The 21,742-nt window shown below is 45.5% G+C and overlaps 2 protein-coding genes across 2 annotated transcripts in view; both read right to left on the minus strand.

Annotated features, from left to right (window-relative positions):
• The window catches only part of LOC311100345 (protein tweety homolog 2-like), a 116,243-nt gene extending 98,435 nt beyond the window's left edge, over positions 1-17,808 (minus strand). The window contains exon 1 of the mRNA XM_084141237.1: positions 17,433-17,808. Within this exon, the coding sequence (XP_083997363.1) occupies positions 17,433-17,561 (129 nt within the window). The 5' untranslated portion in view covers positions 17,562-17,808. The remainder of the gene's footprint in view (positions 1-17,432) is intronic.
• Positions 1-21,742, minus strand: part of LOC311100351 (putative nuclease HARBI1) — a 1,214,110-nt gene that overhangs the window by 657,960 nt on the left and 534,408 nt on the right. The gene's annotated exons all lie outside the window — the stretch shown is intronic.

The raw sequence follows: 21,742 nt of genomic DNA on the forward strand, positions 1-21,742 counted from the left end.
GGGTAGGACTATACACCAGAATGTCGTCGATGTACACAACCACTCCCTGTCCCTGCATGTCCCGGAAAATCTCATCAACGAAGGATTGGAAGACTGAGGGAGCATTCATCAACCCATATGGCATGACTAGATACTCGTAGTGCCCGGAAGTCGTGCTAAACGCTGTCTTCCATTCATCGCCCTTACGGATGCGCACCAAGTTATATGCGCTCCTAAGATCCAATTTTGTAAAGAACCGCGCACCGTGCAGTGACTCCGTCATAGTCGCAATCAGAGGAAGTGGATAGCTGTACTTCACTGTGATCTGATTGAGACCGCGGTAATCAATACACGGCCGCAGACCTCCATCCTTCTTCTTCACAAAAAAGAAACTTGAGGAAACGGGTGAAACGGAGGGCCGTATGTACCCCTGTCTAAGAGACTCAGAGATGTACGTCTCCATCGATCTTTTCTCCTCTTGAGACAAGGGATACACATGGCTCCGCGGGAGAGCTGCGCCTGACTGGAGATCTATCGCACAATCCCCCCGTCTATGAGGCGGCAGCTGCGCAGCCCTAGTCTTACTGAACGCCAGTGCCAAATCCTCATACTCGGGGGGAATCTGCAGTGCTGGCATTAGATTCGGACTCTCCACCGAGGTCGCCCCTATGGAAACACCCAGACACCGCCCCTCACATTGAGCAGACCACCCTTTAAGAGCTTTCTCTCGCCACCCAATAATAGGGTCATGAGTTATCAACCAGGGAAGACCCAGCACCACCGGATACGCAGGAGAGTCAATCAGATAAAGCTGAATTCTCTCCTCATGACCCTCCTGCGCCATCATCTGAAGTGGTGCTGTGACCTCCCTAATCAACCCAGACCCTAACGGACGGCTATCTAGGGCATGGACGGGGAAAGGCTTATCAACAGGAAGGAGGGGAATCCCTAACTCTAAACAGAACTGGCGATCTATAAAATTCCCAGCTGCGCCTGAATCTACCAGCGCCTTATGCTGGGAACGAGGTGCAACCTGTGGGAAACAAACAGGCAAGGTTAGGTGCACGACAGAAAGCTCTGGGTAAGCAGGGCGCCTACTCACCTGGGGGGACCCCCCAATGCTAGACCTGCCATCTCCTCCCCTGGAGGACCCGCCCCAGCACCTAGCCGCAGTGTGCCCTCCACGACCACAGTTGGTGCAAGGGCCGGGTCCCCTCGGGCTCCTCCTCCTGCGTTCCCTAGCGCCAGCACCTCCGAGCTCCATAGGGCTAGGCTCAGAGGTGCTGGAGAGTGGAATGGGCAGACCCCCCCCTCCGGGACGCCCACGGGTGGCGAGCAGGGTATCCAGCCGGATGGCCATGTCGACCAGCTGGTCGAACGTCAACGACGTGTCCCTGCACGCCAACTCTCGCTGGACGTCCTCCCGGAGGCTGCAGCGGAAATGGTCGATATGGGCCCGCTCATTCCACCCTGCGTCAGCCGCTAGGGTCCGGAACTCCAAGGCAAAGTCCTGTGCGCTCCTCATCCCCTGTCGGAGGTAGAACAGACGCTCCCCCGCCGCCTTCCCCTCTGGTGGATGGTCGAATACAGCACGGAAGCGGCGGGAGAACTCCGCATAGTTCGTGGTTGCGGCGTCCATTCTCCTCCACTCGGCGTTGGCCCACTCCAACGCCTTGCCGGTGAGACAGGAGATGAGGGCTGAGACGCTCTCGTGTCCCGAGGGCGCCGGGTGGACGGTGGCGAGGTAGAGCTCCACCTGCAGCAGGAACCCTTGACACCCGGCGGTGGAGCCGTCGTACGCCCTCGGGAGCGAGAGCCGAATCCCACTGGGTTCCGGAGATGTACCCTGAGGGCTGACCGCTGGAGCTGGGTCGGTGGTTGGAGGTGTGGGCACCCCGCTGGTCTCCCATCGGTGTAGGGTGGTCATCACCCTATCCAGGGCGTGACACACCTGGTTCATACGGTCCTCCTGACCACGAAGCCGTTCGTCCAGATCGGCGGTCGGCGCGGTCGCTCCTGCTGATTCCATGAGGATGCGTGATTCTGTCAGAGTGTTGAGTGTGGATGTAGTGCAGGAATCAAGCGCAGGGACAAGGAGGTTCTTCAACGGACTTTAGTATATATATGTATCCCAACACGGGAAATGAGTCGCCAACCCAACCGGGCGGCACGAACAATTACGCACAACACACAGTGCGGAAAAACAAGAAAAGGCGCACGCAGTGCGAACTCTCGAAAATACTAAATAAACGAGAGAGAGAACTACTCGGAGGCAAACTGACAATAACAATCACGCATAACACCTGCCCCAAACAAACCAACTAAATAAGGAGAATAATCAAGACACAAATAAGGGACAGGTGTTATGCACAGACAAAACCAAAAGAACAAAAAACATCGAACGGTGGCAGCTAGTACTCCGGAGACGACGACCGCCGAAGTCCGCCCGAACAAGGAAGAGGAGCAGCCTCGGCCGAAACCGTGACAAAGGGTTTTGCCACCAAGTACTAAGTCATGTTTTGCAGTTGGGTCAAATGCTTATTTCCCTCATTAAAATGCAAATCAATTTATAACAATTTTGACATGCGTTTTTCTGGATTTGTTTGTTGTTATTCTGTCTCTCACTGTTCAAATAAACCTACCATTAAAATTATAGACTGATCATGTCTTTGTCAGTGGGCAAACGTACAAAATCAGCAGGGGATCAAATACTTTTTTCCCTCACTGTACATGTACATATTACCTCAATTACCTCGCCTAACCGGTGCCCCCGCATATTGACTCGGTACCCATACCCCCTGTATATAGCCTCGCTATTGTTATTTTTACTGCTGCTCTTTAACTATTTGTTACTTTTATTTCGTATTATTTTATATTCTATTTTTGTGTGATTTTTTTTGGTATTCTTTATTTAAAACTGCATTGTTGGTTAAGGTAATGACTCAAAAAATGGACCATCCGTTTTTATCGGCAGTAGAAAACTGCTAGCCATTGGCTTCTAACAGTTGAATACTGCTAGCTAACTGGCAAGCACTAAAACAGTCAACAACTTCGAGAGTACAGACCCCAAGAAATTGTAAGAACTGCAGAAAATGCCTAGTCTAAGAGGAGAATAATGATTCTGTCAAAGGAAGTTTTGTTTTCTTAGAAATAGAAGCATACCAAGACAAAAGTAATGTGACACAGTGTGTAAATGATAACACATTAGTCCAGGAAATGAAGAAACTGATTAAAATGCAATTAACTATGCAAATCAGCAAAAGCTGTGTGCATTAAGGAAATAGATGCCTGGCTCAAATAGGAGCCTGTCTCTAATAAGCACCTCTTGTGTCCAGTGATTTAAACAAATAAACACCTGGTCTATTAATTGAAACTGTATGGTATGCCCATTTTCCTTCCAATTTCCTTTTTGCTGATAAAAATCAGTACATGATGATGTAGTTCACACAAAATGTACTTTTTAGCTTAGGTTTTCATGTACCGAATAGAAATCTAAAGTACTTCATGTTTCCATCGCATTTTCAACTCTACCGATAGTTTTGTCACAAAAATGGTTGCGTTAAATAGCAAATGGGTCGACTCTGGTCTTGGCACGTGCGCTGTAGCCAGCAGCTCACAGATACAGTGCAGGTAGGCTGTGCGGGTATAGTCTACATGATGAGATTATTAAAATGTTCTCTCAGCTCCATAGCAGAATTTGTAGAATTGCAGGAAATTGGCATGTAAAAAAAATTCCCTACACCGCCAAGATGGGGGTCTCTAAAATGTCCTCAAAAATCCAGCTGCGCCGACGGGCCGACCACTCCCATTGCCACGCCCACCACCTACACCCCTTTCTGATCCAGAAAAAAAACTCTGGTTTAACCAAGCTATAGGCAGCAATGGGCATAAATTACAATTATAATTACAAAATACAACTACAAAATACCCTAAAGACCAATGTATCAAAATAAAATGTATACTTTCGTAAAGTATTGTATTTAATTAAAATACATGTATTTTGTATTTGAAAATATAAAAGTACATTTGCAAGTAGCCGGCCGAACAGCAACAACATTCTCAGTAACGGTTACAGAAACTTCTTACTTGCTATGACTGTGATATGTTGTTGTTTATCTAACGTAGTTGAACGCACTGTCACTCTGGATAAGAGTGTCTGCTAAATGACCAAAATGTAAATGTATATGTACAAATGAACAACTGAAAAGCATACTGGGTATTGTCATTGGCCTTGTTTCGGGGCAGAGCTCATTAGAGTAAAGGCGGCTACACAGTTAACGTGCGTAAATCTACGCACGTGCATGTTCGTGGGTGGAGTCGTTTTTTGGGGGCAGCAGACTCTTCTTGTTGCGTTACACCCAGAGAGGATGTCCGCCTTGTGTTGTATTTATCCACTAGGAATGCTTAGGGAGCCAGAGTAGCTTACCAAGAGAGAGGGGCTGAGGCACTCTTTTTTACTCTAGCTAGCGACGACATTTGAACTTCCGGATCCGGTGTTATATGCCTGTTTACAAATACTAGCTAGATAGCTAGCTAGATGTCAGGCTAGTCTGGGGTTCTATTCTTTATGATGCTACTTTTTTTGCCACAGCAGCAAACATGGCTCTCTATGAATTGCAATTGCTAGAGTTTGAACAACAAGAGCTTGAACTGCTCTTATTACAAAAAAAAGATAAACTCAGCAAAAAAAGAAACGTCCCTTTTTCAGTACCCTGTCTTTCAAAGATAATTCGTAAAAATACAAATAACTTCACAGATCTTCATTGTAAAGGGTTTAAACACTGTTTCCCATGCTTGTTCAATGAACCATAAACAATTAATGAACATGCACCTGTGGAACAGTCGTTAAGACACTAACAGCTTACAGACGGTAGGCAATTAAGTTCACAGTTATGAAAACTTAGGACACTAAAGAGGCCTTTCTACTGACTCTGAAAAACACCAAAAGAAAGACGCCCAGGGTCCCTGCTCATCTGCGTGAATGTGCCTTAGGCATGCTGCAAGGAGGCATGAGGACTGCAGATGTGGCCAGGGCAATAAATTGCAATGTCCGTACTGTGAGACGCCTAAGACAGCGCTACAGGTAGACAGGACGGATAGCTGATCGTCCTCGCAGTGGCAGACCATGTGTAACAACACCTGCGGGACAGGTACAGGATGGCAACAACAACTGCCCGAGTTACACCAGGAACGCACAATCCCTCCATCAGTGCTCAGACTGTACGCAATAGGCTGAGAGAGGCTGGACTGAGGGCTTGTAGGCCTGTTGTAAGGCAGGTCCTCACCAGACATCACCGGCAACAACGTCGCCTATGGGCACAAACCCACCGTCGCTGGACCAGACAGGATTGGCAAAAGGTGCTATTCACTGACGAGTCGCGGTTTTGTCTCACCAGGAGTGATGGTCGGATTCGGGTTTATCGTCGAAGGAATGAGCATTACATCGAGGCCTGTACTCTGGAGCGGGATCGATTTGGAGGTGGAGGGTCCGTCATGGTCTGGGGCGGTGTGTCACAGCATCATCGGACTGAGCTTGTTGTCATTGCAGGCAATCTCAACGCTGTGCGTTACAGGGAAGACATCCTCCTCCCTCATGTGGTACCCAGGCTCATCCTGACATGACCCTCCAGCATGACAATGCCACCAGCCATACTGCTTGTTCTGTGCGTGATTTCCTGCAAGACAGGAATGTCAGTGTTCTGCCATGGCCAGCGAAGAGCCCAGATCTCAATCCCATTGAACACGTCTGGGACCTGTTGGATCGGAGGGTGAGGGCTAGGGCCATTCCCCCCAGAAATGTCTGGGAACTTACAGGTGCCTGGAAGAGTGGGGTAACATCTCACAGCAAGAACAGACAAATCTGGTGCAGTCCATGAGGAGGAGATGCACTGCAGTACTTAATGCAGCTGGTGGCCACACCAGATACTGACTCTTACTTTTAAGTTTGACCCCTCCTTTGTTCAGGGACACATTATTCAATTTCTGTTAGTCAAATGTCTGTAGAACTTGTTCAGTTTATGTCTCAGTTGTTGAATCATGTTATGTTAATACAAATATTTACACACGTTAAGTATGCTGAAAATAAACGCAGTTGACAGTGAGAGGACGTTTCTTTGTTTGCTGAGTTTACGTATATACAGTACCAGTCAAAGTTTGGACACACCTACTCATTCAAGGGTTTTTCTTAATTTTTACTATTTTCTACATTGTAGAATAATAGTGAAGACATCAAAACTATGAAATAACATTTATGGAATCATGTAGTTACCAAAAATTTTAAACAAATCAAAAATATATTTACCACCACAAACCGATGCTGGCAATAAGATTGCACCAAATGAGCTGTATAAGGCCATAAGTAAACAGGAAAACGCTCATCCAGAGGCAGCGCTCCTAGTGGCCGGGGATTTTAATGCAGGGAAACTTAAATCCGTTCTACCTAATTTCTACCAGCATGTTAAATGTGCAACCAGAGGAAAAAAACTCTAGACCATCTTTACTCCACACACAGACACGTAAAAAGCTCTCCCTCGCCCTCCATTTGGCAAATCTGACCATAACTCTATCCTCCTGATTCCTGCTTATAAGCAAAAACTAAAGCACCAGTGACTCGGTTAATAAAAAAGTGGTCAAATGACGCAGATGCTAAGCTACAAGAATGTTTTGCTAGCACAGACTGGAATATGTTCCGGGATTCTTCCGATAGCATTGAGGAGTACACCACATCAGTCACTGGCATCATCAATAAATGCATCGATGAAGTCCCCACAGTGACCATACATACATACGCCAACCAGAAGCCATGGATTACAGGCAACATCCGCACTGAGCTAAAGGGTAGAGCTGCCGCTTTCAAGGAGCGGGACTCTAACCCGGTATGCCCTCAGACAAACCATCAAACAGGCAAAGAGTCAATACAGGACTAAGATTTAATCGTACTACACCATCTCTGATGCTCGTCGGATGTGGCAGGGCTTGAAAACTATTTCAGACTACAAAGGGAAGCACAGCCGCGAGCTGCCCAGTGACACAAGCCTACCAGACGAGCTAAATCACTTCTATGCTCGCTTCGAGGCAAGCAACACTGAAGCATGCATGAGAGCATCAGCTGTTCCAGATGACTATGTGTTCACGCTCTCCGTAGCCGATGTGAGTAAGACTTTTAAGCAGGTCAACATTTACAATGCCGCAGGGCCAGACGGATTACCAGGACGTGTACTCCGAGCATGCGCTGACCAACTGGCAAGTGTCTTCACTGACATTTTCAATATGTCCCTGACTGAGTCTGGAATACCAACATGTTTCAAGCAGACCACCATAGTCCCTGTGCCCAAGACCACTAAGATAACCTGCCTAAATGACTACCGACCCGTAGCACTCACGTCTGTAGCCATGAAGTGCTTTGAAAGGCTGGTCATGGCTCACATACACACCATTATCCCAGAAACCCTAGACCCACTCCAATTTGCATACCGCCCCAACAGATCCACAGATGATGCAATCTCTACTGCACTCCACACTGCCCTTTCCCACCTGGACAAGAGGAACACCTACGTGAGAATGCTATTCATTGACTACAGCTCAGCATTCAACACCATAGTGCCCTCAAAGCTCATCACTAAGCTAAGGACCCTGGGACTAAACACCTCCCTCTGCAACTAGATCCTGGACTTCCTGACGGGCCGCCCCCAGGTGGTAAGGGTAGGTAACAACACACCTGCCACGCTGATCCTCAACACGGGGGCCCCTCAGGGGTGCGTGCTCAGTCCCCTCCTGTACTCCCTGTTCACCCATGACTGCATGACCAGGCACGACTCCAACACCATCATTAAGTTTGCCAACGACACAACAGTGGTAGGCCTGATCACAGACAACGATGAGACAGCCTATAGAGAGGAGGTCAGAGACCTGGCCGTGTGGTGCCAGGATAACAACCTCTCCCACAACGTGATCAAGTCAAAGCAGATGATTGTGGACTACAGGGGAAAAAAAGAGGACTGAGCACGCCCCCATTCTCATCGACGGGGCTGTAGTGGAACAGGTTGAGAGCTTCAAGTTCCTTGGTGTCCACATCACCAACAAACTATCATGGTCCAAACACACCAAGACAGTCGTGAAGAGGGTACGACAAAGCCTATTGAAAAGATTTGGCATGGGTCCTCAGATCCTCACAAAGTTCTACAGCTGCACCATCGAGAGCATCCTGACTGGTTGCATCACCGCCTGGTATGGCAACTGCTCGGCCTCCTACCGCAAGGCACTACAGAGGGTAGTGCGTACGGCCCAGTACATCACTGGGGCCAAGCTTCCTGCCATCCAGGACCTCTATACCAGGCGGTGTCAGAGGAAGGCCCACACCAGAGGCAGCCCCACACCTCCTCTCCTTCACCCTTTTCAGATTGCGAACATACCGGTCCTAAATCTTTCTCCATGTTTCTTTGATATCAGTATTGGTGTTCAAATTTCGTGATTTCCGTGATATCTCCCTTCAGCTGTTTTCTTTTGCATGCTTGTCCGAATACAACCGCATCGAAGGGTTTGTAAAAGTTCTCGTATGTCTCACCAGTTTGCACAGACACTCCTCGAAACTGGACATAGACATAATTGCACGTAGAAAATCTCGAAATAAAAGCACAAAAAAGGAAGCTTGCAAGCAGTAGAAGCGAAGTAGCAGAACTTTTTCTTCTTCTTCGATGGGGTTTAACAGCGGTTGGCATCCAATGTTAATGGTGCATTACCGCAACCAGCTGGATGGGGTATTGAATAAGAAACAAAAAAAAACATTGCGGGAAACAGGGACAACGACATCATACAAAATAAAACACGTCAACTAAGAAAACCCATCCCACTTCTTCAATCACAGTCCACTCCAAAATACATCCCTACACAGGGTCCTGTGATTGTGGTACATTCACCGACAGGATTTCTTGCACGGCCTCGGCTGTGAAATCATGAAAACCCCCAAAACATTCAGCTGCATTCATAATGATTCCAGTTTTCTTTGAGTTATTCTCCGCTTGTGCTGTACATTTTATGACCATTGCAATAAATAATACAAAGTCCACTTTTTTAACATGTAGCATTTCACTATCACTCAGTTGATGAGAAACCTTCACTGGTCGTGGTGGCTCTACTACCATTGTTTCTTCCCCGCCACTCGTTCCTTCCAATCTTCTCACCGCCTCCAGATAGGAGACACGCTGGACACGCCTTACCCTTGCCACCTCATTCTCCTTCACCCTAACAGGGCACTCCAGGAATTCAGGCGGATGTTCACCTCCACAGTTGCAGCATTTCACTTCATCTGGCATACGATACTCTTTCCTTCTGCACACACTTGACACTTGACAAAGGCGCTTACAGGGTATCTCATGAATCCTAACTTTATATGAGAAAGGAGAGACTCTTCATCAAAGAACAGTAGCATGGGTGAAGTGAGTTTCATTTCTCTATTCACCATACAGATCAGTCGACGTGCACCAACCACTCCATCGATGTCTTCAGTAATATCCTCTGCCTTTATTTCTTGATAGGTGCCCGGCTACGAAAATCCATACAGGAAACATTCCACTCCGATATCTTTTTGAGTCTTAAAACATGCTTCTTCTGCTCTGCAGTCACACAAAAAATCAAAATAAGACCACTTCTTGTGACTCTCACCGACTCAACAATTTCCTCCAACACATTCCAGATTTTCCTCGAGACGTTAAACGGATTTCCCAAGTAGCATTGATCCAAAACCCTCACAGCTTTACTTCTCTTGTTTCCCTTTTTATTCACCACGGTAACCCACTCATTCTCACTTTCTGTACTATTAGCTTCACCCGACTAGCTAGCAGTAAAAAAATATATATATCAGTTTCCGCCATCCAATCGTGTTTCTTGTCCTAGCGAAGTAGCAGAACGTCCATCTCTTACGTGTTTATACCACAAGGGATGCCAGAAAATATGTGATGTAGACACAGGAGCGGAACTTTCATTGCAAAACTCACTCAATACTGCCCCTCAGTCTTCGCAGGGAGTGATATGTCGGGTCTCAATTTCCAGGTAGAAAAAAACTGTGTCGAATGACGGAGCATCTTACAAGGAGCCGCCCCTTTCGTAACGGAAAACGACATTGCAACACTGCGCTACGCTCTGTTGGCCCTGTTGCGTATTCTGTGTAGACCCCTTAATACCAAGCATGCTTTGCAATTGTTCATTTTTACATATACATTAATATTTAGTTAATTTAGCAGTAGCTCTTATCACACCATAGTGCCATCAGTCTTTTGATACCAATGTAGGGTGAAAGGGGGCCACAAAATTGTGACCCGCTATAAATAAATTATATAGAAAAGTATTTTGTATTTTGAAAATACAAATTACAGCTTTCGAAAGTATTTTGTTACAAAATACATTGGAGTGTAGTTCAGTCCAATGTAATACAACATACTCAGAAGAAATTAAAATACGTATTTCAAATACATGTAACAGAGATGCTGCCCATCTCTGGCTATAGGATACTACAGTGCATTCGGAAAGTATTCAGACCCCTTGACTTTTTCCACATTTTTTACGTTACAGCCTTATTCTAAAATGGATTAAATTGTTTTTTTCCCCTCATCAATCTACACACAATACCCCATACTGACAAAGCAAAAACAGGTTTTAAGAAATGTTTGCAAATATATACAAAATAAAAAACGGAAATATCACATTTACATAAGTATTCAGACCCTTTACTCAGTAATTTGTTGAAGCACCTTTGGCAGCGATTACAGCCTTGAGTTTTCTTGGGTATAACGCTACAAGCTTGGCACACCTGTATTTGGGGCGTTTCTCCCATTCTTCTCTGCAGATCCTCTCAAGCTCTGTCAGCTTGGATGGGGAGCATCGCTGCACAGCTATTTTCAGGTCTCTCCAGAGATGTTCGATCGGGTTCAAGTCCGGGCTCTGGCTGGGCCACTGAAGGACATTCAGAGACTTGTCCCACAGCCACTCCTGCGTTGTGCTTAGGGTCGTTGTTCTGTTGGAAAGTGAACCTTCGCACCAGTCTGAGGTCCTGAGTGCTCTGGAGCAGGTTTTCAAGGCTGATCAGTGGAAACAGGATGCACCTGAGCTCAATTTCGAGTCTCATAGCAAAGGGTCTGAATACTTATGTAAATAAGGTATTTCAGTTTTTTATTTGCAAACATTTCTAAAAACCAGTTTTTGCTTTGTCATTATGGGGTATTGTGTGTAGATTGATGAGGATTTTTATTTATTTAATCAATTTTAGAATAAGGCTGTAACGTATCAAAATATGGAAAAAGGGAAGGAGTCTGAATACTTTCCGAATGCACTGTATGTTCTACAGTGGGCCATAGACAGAGAGCAGGCCTGTGTGGCAGGAGGAGCTAATCTGAGGGATTTTTCAGTGAACTGAGTGGAGTTGAAAGGCCAGTGAGTGTCTAACCCTCTCCTAGTCATCCCTGGGTTATTAACAGGGTTGGATAAGGTCTTAACATGTTAAAACCAACATGTGACTAATGTTGCCATTTGAACATGGGATGTTGTTGCATGATGACCACATGTACAGTCTGTAGTAGTACTATTGTGGGCAATGCCCTGTGCCATCTGCGCACCTCTCTATCCGGCTGTGCATAAAACAACCACGTTGTGGGAGTCCAATTGAGCCAAATGATAACTTGAGATGGGAACGCACAATTTGAATGTTCACTGACAATCGTGAGTCAGTCCTCAAGTTAGTATTTGGACCATATTGAGTAGGGCTGGGAATTGCCAGAGACCTCACGATACGATATTATGACGATACTTAGGTGTCGATACAATATGTATTGCGTATATCACGATTCTATATGTATTGAGATTCGATATGTTATTTTATTGCGATTTGATGTTCCAAACATATTGCTCACCATATGTCTGCTCCAGAGGGACAAGAGAAAACTAGTTTTGATCAGTCATGGAAATAAATGTGCAGAAAATTAATTGGCTCCCCTATTTCAAAAGAACATGGAAAACAAGTTATGAAGGAAAAATACTGGCGTTTTGGTGCAGATACAGCAAACTAGTGCAAAAATAATATTGCAATATTGTCAAAACTATATATAAAAAATAATATCCCGATATGTAACTGTATAATTTTTTCCCCCATCACTAATATTGAGTCAGTGGGACAAATCTTTGGATAGTCTAATCTACATACCCTTGTGTTGACCACCTGACAGGATATGACATCAAAGTCAGCTAGCAGGAAGGAAGTACCCCAGTGTGGCCAGCCCTGCAGGGTCCTGGTGTGTGTGTCCTGTACCACAGCTGCCCAACCCTGGCCTGTGTTATCACAGTCTCCCAAGACGGTCTCAACATTACAGGACCTAAGGAACCTCTCCATGGACTGATAGGTTACGACCCAAATGTCACCCCATAGGGCTCTGGTCAAAATGTGTGCACTATATAGGGAATAGGATGTCATTTGGGATGCAACCATAGACATACAGCTGTAGGCTTGTACAGCTGACTCAACATTTTGCCTACGAGATGAAGCCTAAGTGTTTCCATACAGTACATTAGCAACCATTTAGCGCCAATGGAATTATTTATTTCCGAGTTAGGCCTATTACCTGTTGTTTTGGACCATTTGCCAAAAGACTAAGAAATTCAACAAATAAATGATATAATGGTAGTAACAACTTGCTTGTCTTGCCTCAGTTGTGGGCCTCTAGTGAGGACTCTGATCCAGTTGGATTGCCTAATACAAACAGAAACCACACCACTTCCCTGTTCCCTCCCATGAACAGCTTTGGGTCACAGAGCAGGGAAGGAAGTGGATGAATCATATGGACAGGGACCCTTTGACCTATCCACTCCTCTCTGTTATGAGACATTTCTTCCTCTCTGACGAACACACACACACACGCACACACACCCATGCACGCACACACGCACGCACACACACACACGTGCCCACACACACACTGAGGCAGGCAATGCGATATGAGGAGAAATAGGGCGCTGACCTATTTTTGTGAGAACTCTTTTTTGGGTTGTGTCCTCCTTCCTTGTTCTGGTGAGTGAGATGAGGAGCAGAACAAATCTTACTGCAGGAAACGCAATGCCTGCTGAGGCCAAAATGACTAACACATGACTAAAGACATAGACAAATGAATTGTAGCTATCTAAAATTCATTAGCTTCTGCACAGACATCCAACAAAAGTCCAAAGACTCATACCAAACAGAAGACATGATGCTAAAACAATATAACAATCTTTTTGTCCAATGAGCATTAGGCTAAATTACCATCGAGGAACATTCTGCAGTTCATTAATTTCTCAGGTCAGGTGATTCACATGATGGGAGCCCCATTTGCAGACAACATCAGCAGTGTTCTGTCCAATGGAGGGTGAGAATCTACAGGCCAGGCATACTTGAGAATCAGCCATCCTTTCCATAATACACACACACGCACACACGCACACACACATACTAAACCCAACAGAAAGAAAGCGGCCCTCACTAAGACCGTGACCCTTACATTCCACTTCATTCTTCTGTGGGCCGCAGCCAACCAGCCAACCGGAGGAATTCACAAACATTGGCTCTGCTCAAACTGGCCAATTACAGCTCATTCTGACATGGAGTCTGAGCCATGCATGGGGAGCCACTCAATAACCTCCCTCCACACAGACTGACTGTGTGGAGAGATCGATGCCAGCAATATCTGCTCAAACTGAGTAGAGAGACTAGAGAGAGAATTGGATACGGTCTTGTTTCCTAATTTGAATTCTTTATCGTCTAACACTAAGCTTTCTTTGTTGAATTGGCTAATAGTTTGTTCTGTCACAATAGCACTGTCTGTAGAAAGGAATCATATCCTCAACCAACCAGCAGTGCTACTGTATTCAATACAGTACAGAGAGGCCTGTACATGAACACATTAAGACACATTATTGACTTACTTCGGCTCTTGGTGCCAGATAGAGTAGAGCATAACCGGATCCACAATGTATTGGTGGGCGATTAGGCTGATTGGAGTCAATTTTCTTTCGATATGGTCACTGACCCGCCATAAAGGGATAATAAAGAGGGCCTAGTGATCTCCAGTGTCAGTCAGTTCCACTGATTATCACCAGTAATAGCATGGTCAATGCAGCTGTAGTGATCAATTATCACCATGAGAGCCATAACTTGTGGAGTGTTATGGTCTGACTACTGTGTCAATGTATTGCCTTCAAATTGCAGCATTAGTGCAAGAAGCCTACTACAGGGATAGATTGAGATAGGAGTGTGACCTGCTAGCGTACTGTCTGTGTGTCTGTACGTGTGTGTGTGTGTTTGTGTGCGCTTGCATTTGGAAGGCTAGTGTAGTGTAGCGCTCTAACGTTCCACCGCTGGCTATGGGCTATCAGGCTGCATGGTGGTGGTTGATGGTTGTACCAGCAGGGTTCAGCAGGGTTCAGTGGTCTCACTGACAGTGCGAGGGTGGGAGTCGGAGGGCATGGGTTGGTGGGGCTATCTGGTAGGAATAGGGATAAATGTACTCTACATCTCATTCCAAAATCATGGGCATTAATATGGAGTTGGTCCCCCCTTTGCTGCTATAACAACCTCCACTCTTCTGGAAAGGCTTTCCACTAGATGTTGGAACATTGCTGCAGGGATTTGATTTCATTCAGCCAAAAGAGCATTAGTGAGGTTGGGCATTGATGTTGGGCAATTACGCCTGGCTCGCAGTCGGCGTTCCAATTCATCCCAAAGGTGTTCGATGGGGTTGAGGTCAGGGCTCTGTGCAGGCCAGTCAAGTTCTTCCACACCGATCTCGACAAACCATTTCTGTATGGACCTCGCTTTGTGCACGGGGGCATTGTCATGCTGAAACAGGAAAGGGCCTTCCCCAAACTGTTGCCACAAAGTTGGAAGCACAGAATTGTAATTGTATGCTGTAGCGTTAAGATTTCCCTTCACTGGAACTAAGGGGCCAAGCCCGAACCATGAAAAACAGCCCCAGACCATTATTCCTCCTCTACCAAACTTTACAGTTGGCACTATGCATTGGGGCAGGTAGTGTTCTGCTGGCATCCGCCAAACCCAGATTTGTCCGTCGGACTGCCAGATGGTGAAGGGTGATTCATCACTCCAGAGAACGCGTTTCTACTGCTCCAGAGTCCAATGGCGGCAAGCTTTACACCACTCCAGCCGACGCTTGGCATTGCAGATGATGATCTTAGGCTTGTGTACGGCTGCTTGGCCATGGAAACCCATTTCATGAAGCTCCCGACGAACAGTTCTTGTGCTGACGTTGCTTCTAGAGGCAGTTTGGAACTCGGCAGGGAGTGTTGCAACACAGGACAGACGATGTTTACGCAGCACACGCTTCTGCACTCAGCGGTCCCGATCCGTAAGCTTGTGTGGCCTACCACTTCGTGACTGAGCTGTTGTTGCTCCTAGACGTTTCCACTTCACAATAACAGCATTTACAGTTGACTGGGCCAGCTCTAGCAGGGCAGCAATTTGTTGGAAAGGTGGCATCCTATGACGGTGCCACCTGTAGCTCAGTTGGTAGAGCATGGCGCTTGCAATGCCAGGGTTGTGGGTTCGATTCCCACGGGGGGCCAGTATGAAAAATGTATGCACTCACTAACTGTAAGTCGCTCTGGATAAGAGCGTCTGCTAAATGACAAAAAAAAAAAATCGGGGGAGAAGGGCCTTGGTCAGGAACATATGGGACCAAAATGGTTGCACTTTAGAGCCCTGGGCACAACCAATCAATGAGAGGGTCAGAAAAAGCTGTACCTCAGGAGGCCAAAATAGTGCATGTTTTCACTAACAGTTCTCAACATTTTCTCAATATGATTGGTAATCAAAGCAGTGAATATGCTATATGGGGAGAAAATTTACTGCAGTAGATAGGCAAGGTAGCTTAGTGGTTAAGAGCGTTGTGCCAGTAACCGAAAGGTTGCTGGTTCTAATCCCCGAGCCGACTAGGTGAAAAATCTGTCGATGTGCCCTTGAGCAAGGCACTTAACCCTAATTGCTCCTGTAAGTTGCTCTGGATAAGAGTGTCTGCTACATTACTAAAAAAAATAGGCTATTACCATGTAACGGCTCTGAGATAAGAAGCACAATACTACAATCAACTGTTTTTTTAAATCATGCCACTTCAGACCTGACAACTGTTCCAAGGCACCTCTTTACCAACAGAAAAATACATCAGCCCCATAATGCTTGGTTTCTCTCTGCCTTTCCTTCTCATTTTACATTTTTGTTATTTTACAGACACTCTTATCCAGAGCAACTTACAGTAGTGAGTTTATTCGTTTCCTTATTTGTTCATACTGATGCCCCATGGGAATCAAACCCACAACCCTGGTGTTGCAAGTGCCATGCTCTACCAACTGAGCCACACAGGACATACAGCTCTCCTCTCCCTCTTTCTCTCCCCATCACTCTCCCCCCTCTCTGCTCGCTCACTATCCCTTTCTCTCTTCCTAACGCTTTCCCATTAAACTTGTTCACCCCCAGAGCAAAGTGTCCACAATAACGACGTAATTACAACCTGCAGACATAGGGTGGGTGTCTCACTATAGCTGCTTTGAAAAAGTACTGTATGCTGTCTGTCCCTATTTTAGACTGTCTACTCTACACTGACTGTTCACTATAGAAAATAACAGATTCCTTGAAATTAACCCAGTCTTTGTGGAAAGTAACAGCTGCTCATCCCAACATTGCTCATCCCAAGGATTGAGTGGCCTGCCTGGCCATTTAGAGGTGTGAGGAAACAATGTGTGCAGTCTCTGTATCTTAACCCATGACACTTTCAGAACAGGCCCTCTTCTCTATCATTCATTCCTGTCTGCTAAGCCAAAAGCTAAACAGATTTCTACTATTGTAAAAACGACAAGCATCAGCTGACTAATCTTCAGTATCTTTTGTGTTATGTATGTGTGATGGCAAGGGAAATGTGAAATATGCTGAGTCTGATGTTCACACAGGATTACTTTAATTAAGTAGTGCACTATATAAGGAATAGTAGGGTGCGTTGTAACATGCTGGGGGTTCCCACTTTTTCAGCAAGATACTAGACATTTGAGAATAGTCAGCTGAGAGATATAGAGTAGGCCAGAAATGACATGGTTTTATTTGTAATAACACAGATTAAATGTAATGTTCCAAATAAACATTGCACTGCAGACTGTCCTATAGGCCTAGCAAATGTCTGCTGTTGGCAGAAATTATCAGATTCAGCAATTGGTTAATTATACCACATCCAATAACACATCACATATATTTATTTAAACTCTTGTTTTGACCAGAGCTCTATGGACCCTGGTGAAAAGTTGTGCACTAATAAATAATCTGCTAAATGGCATATTATTATTATTATTATTTTTATTTTTTATTAAATAAGGTGCCATTTGGGATGCAGTTTATGAGACCCGGCCTGGGTCAAATCTCAGTCTGCACAACTAACCTGCTGGTAGTTCTGATCCTGAGGAGTGAAGGTATTATCGATGGGCTGGAAGTTCAGGTTGACATGAGGAAAATTGTGTAGCCAATAAGTCCACCAAGGTGCAATATAATTCTCCCGTATCGAAGACATCCCGGCACTAGTTTTGTTATCCAAGATCTAGTACAGTCTGTTTATTGTCTTTAGTAAACGGACAGCTCATCTGCTGTTGGAAGTATCCTCATCAGTCCCGTCTTCTGTAACAAAGCAATAAAAAGCTATTATGGAAAAGCATGCTGGATAATGTAAACCCGTTGACACGCACAGTAGACAAAATATGTAGGGAAGTCGTTAAAGGAAAGCATTCCAAGAGTATCTGTGAAAACTAAAAAAACGCCGTTTCAAGCCACTGCTATCCTTTCGGCTGGTCCAGTCTTTCACATTTGAGCGATCCCTCCAAAGAAAAGCACTGTCCCTACACGGGAGCGCGCATGAATAAAGGGCACGGGACACGAGGCGAAAGCGCGCAGAACCTGAAGGCAGCAACCATAGACATTAGGCAGGAACCTAAATAGTAGTCTAATGACAATAAGTAAAATGGGAAAAAGTATGGCATGGAAAGATTCAACTTTAAGATGTTTTTTTTCTTCCTGTATGTAAAAGCAATGTATAAGCTACAAATCAAATCAAAGTTTATTGGTCATGTACACATATTTGCAGATGTTATCGCAGGTGCAACGAAATGCTTGCGTTTCTAGCTCCAAAAATGAATGCAGTAATACCTAGCAATAAACATTTAAAAAACACACATAATCCAGATTTTTTTATATACAATTTGAATTAAGAAATTTCAGAACGAGTAATGTCAGAGACCAGAATATAAATATACATACACTGAGTGTACAAAACATTAGAAACACCTCCTCTTTCCGTGATAGACTGACCAGGTGAATCCAGGTAAAAGCTATGATCCCTTATTGATGTCACCTGTTAAATCCACTTTAATCAGAGTAGATTAAGGGGAGGGGCCAGGTTAACAACGGATTTTAAAGCCTTGATACAATTGAGACATGGATTGTGTATGTGTGCCATTCAGAGGGTGAATGGGCAAAACAAACAATTGAAGTGCCTTTGAACTAGGTATGGTAGTAGGTGCCAGGCGCACCGGTTTGAGTGTGTCAAGAACTGCAACGCTGCTGGGTTTTTCATGCTCAACAGTTTCTCCTGTGTATCAAGAATGGTCCACCACCCAAATGACATTCAGCCTTGACACAACTGTGGGAAGCATTGGAGTCAACATGGGCCAGCATCCCTGTGGAACGCTTTTGACACCTTGTAGTCTATGCCCCGAAGAATTGAGGCTGTGTACATAGTCATTGGACAATTTCATAAAATTACCTGAGGCCTACGGTCTGCCTGACCAGGAAGCAAAGACCATAGTCTACGCCCTCACAGCGGGTATGTTCAGCAGGTTTGGCGCTGCGGAGTCCATTCAGAGTGACAAAGGCAGAAACTTTGCGTCCCGTGTGTTCGCCACCACCATATGTGAGCGGCTGGGTATGCACAAGACCCGCACCACTCCGCTTCACCCACAGAGTGATGGCCTCGTGGAGCGCTCCAACAAAACGCTTGCACAGCAGCTAGCCATCATCTCCCAAACACCAGCGTGACTGGGACAAGCAGCTGCCCATGGTCCTCATGGCATGCCGCACTGCTGTCCAAGACTCCACCTCCTGCACATCTGCCCTACTCATGCTGGGGAGAGAGATCCGCACCCCTGCAGAGATGGCGTTCAGGGAGTATGCCAGGAGACTCCAGGACCGCCTGGACACAGCCCACACTTTCGCCAGGGAGCAGCTTATGAACGCAGGTGTGAGGCAGAAGATAAACTATGATGTGCACACCCGGGGGATGCACTTTGAGGCTGGGGAGCTGGTCTGGGTTTACAGCTCCCTGAGAAAGAAAGGCCGTTGCCACAAGCTGGACAGTCACTGGGTGGGGCCCTGCAGGGTCCTGGAGAGGATGGGAGAGGTGGTGTACCGGGTCTAGCTGCTTCCCATGGAGAGAAAGGTGGTACTGCATCGGGACAGGTTAGCCCCATACAGAGGGGCCTCTTTGTCCCCACAAACCCCAGGGACCTCAACAACCCCTCCCTCTGTCAATGACATTCCCCACACATCCACACCCCACAGACAGGGCTCTTGACACCCAGGTGTCCTTGTGGTTGGTTGACAGCGGGGGTCTGGACTTTCACTAATTTATGATTTATCGAGGTCATTACAGTATTCTACATCAATGTTATTTGCAGGGGCGCAACTTTGGTTTTAGAAATGGGGGGACATAATTAAAAATATATATATACAGTGAGGGGAAAAAATATTTGATCCCCTGCTGATTTTGTACGTTTGCCCACTGACAAAGACATGATCAGTCTATAATTTAAATGGTAGGTTTATTTGAACAGTGAGAGACAGAATAACAACAAAAAAATCCAGAAAAACGCATGTCAAAAATGTTATAAATTGATTTGCATTTTAATGAGGGAAATAAGTATTTGACCCCTCTGCAAAAACATGTCTTAGTACTTGGTGGCAAAACCCTTGTTGGCAATCACAGAGGTCAGACATTTCTTGTAGTTGGCCACCAGGTTTGCACATATCTCAGGAGGGATTTTGTTCCACTGACGTTTGGCAATTCGAACCTTCAGCTCCCTCCACAGATTTTCTATGGGATTAAGGTCTGGAGACTGGCTAGGCTACTCCAGGACCTTAATGTGCTTCTTCTTGAGCCACTCCTTTGTTGCCTTGGCTGTGTGTTTTGGGTCATTGTCATGCTGGAATACCCATCCACGACCCATTTTCAATGCCCTGGCTGAGGGAAGGAGGTTCTCACCCAAGATTTGACGGTACATGGCCCCGTCCATCGTCCCTTTGATGCGGTGAAGTTGTCCTGTCCCCTTAGCAGAAAAACACCCCCAAAGCATAATGTTTCCACCTCCATGTTTGACGGTGGGGATGGTGTTCTTGGGGTCATAGGCAGCATTCCTCCTCCTCCAAACACAGCCAGTTGAGTTGATGCCAAAGAGCTCGATTTTGGTCTCATCTGACCACAACACTTTCACCCAATTCTCCTCTGAATCATTCAGATGTTCATTGGCAAACTTCAGAACGGCCTGTATATGTGCTTTCTTGAGCAGGGGGGGGGGACCTTGCGGGCGCTGCAGGATTTCAGTCCTTCACGGCGTAGTGTGTTACCAATTGTTTTCTAGGTGACTATGGTCCTAGCTGCCTTGAGATCATTGACAAGATCCTCCCGTGTAGTTCTGGGCTGATTCCTCACCGTTCTCATGATCATTGCAACTCCACGAAGTGATATCTTGCATGGAGCCCCAGGCCGAGGGAGATTGACAGTTCTTTTGTGTTTCTTCCATTTGCGAATAATCGCACCAACTGTTGTCACCTAATCACCAAGCTGCTTGGCGATGGTCTTGTAGCCCATTCCAGCCTTGTGTAGGTCTACAATCTTTCCCCTGACATCCTTGGAGAGCTCTTTGGTCTTGGCCATGGTGGAGAGTTTTGAATCTGATTGATTGATTGCTTCTGTGGACAGGTGTCTTTTATACAGGTAACAAGCTGAGATTAGGAGCACTCCCTTTAAGAGTGTGCTCCTAATCTCAGCTCGTTACCTGTATAAAAGACACCTGGGAGCCAGAAATATTTCTGATTGAGAGGGGGTCCAATTCTAATTTCTCTCATTAAAAATGCAAATCAATTTATAACATTTTTGACATGAGTTTTTCTGGATTTTTTTGTTGTTATTCTGTCTCTCACTGTTCAAATAAACCTACCATTACAATTATAGACTGATCATTTCTTTGTCAGTGGGCAAACGTACAAAATCAGCAGGGGATCAAATACTTTTTTCCCTCACTGTATATACACTACCAGTCAAAAGTTTAGACACACCTACTCATTCAAGGGTCTCTGGTTGAGAGAATGCCAAGAGTGTGCAAAGCTGTCATCAAGGCAAAGGGTGGCTATTTGAAGAATCTCAAATATAACATATATTTTGATTTGTTTAACACTTTTTTGGTTACTACATGATTCCATATGTGCTATTTCGTAGTTTTGATGTCTTCACTATTATTCTACAATGTAGAAAATAGTAAAAATAAAGAAAAACCCTTGAATGAGTAGGTGTTTCCAAACTTTTGACTGGTACTGTATATATATTTTTTGTCCAGTCGGATAAACACTCCAAACAGCCTACCTGACCGGTCGGAGGCGTCCGCATGGTCCTAAAGCACACCATTGCCTCGTTTTGTATCACATTCC

Source organism: Coregonus lavaretus, assembly GCF_964263955.1.
Source record: "Coregonus lavaretus genome assembly, chromosome: 25".
NCBI classification, from domain to species: domain Eukaryota; kingdom Metazoa; phylum Chordata; class Actinopteri; order Salmoniformes; family Salmonidae; genus Coregonus; species Coregonus lavaretus.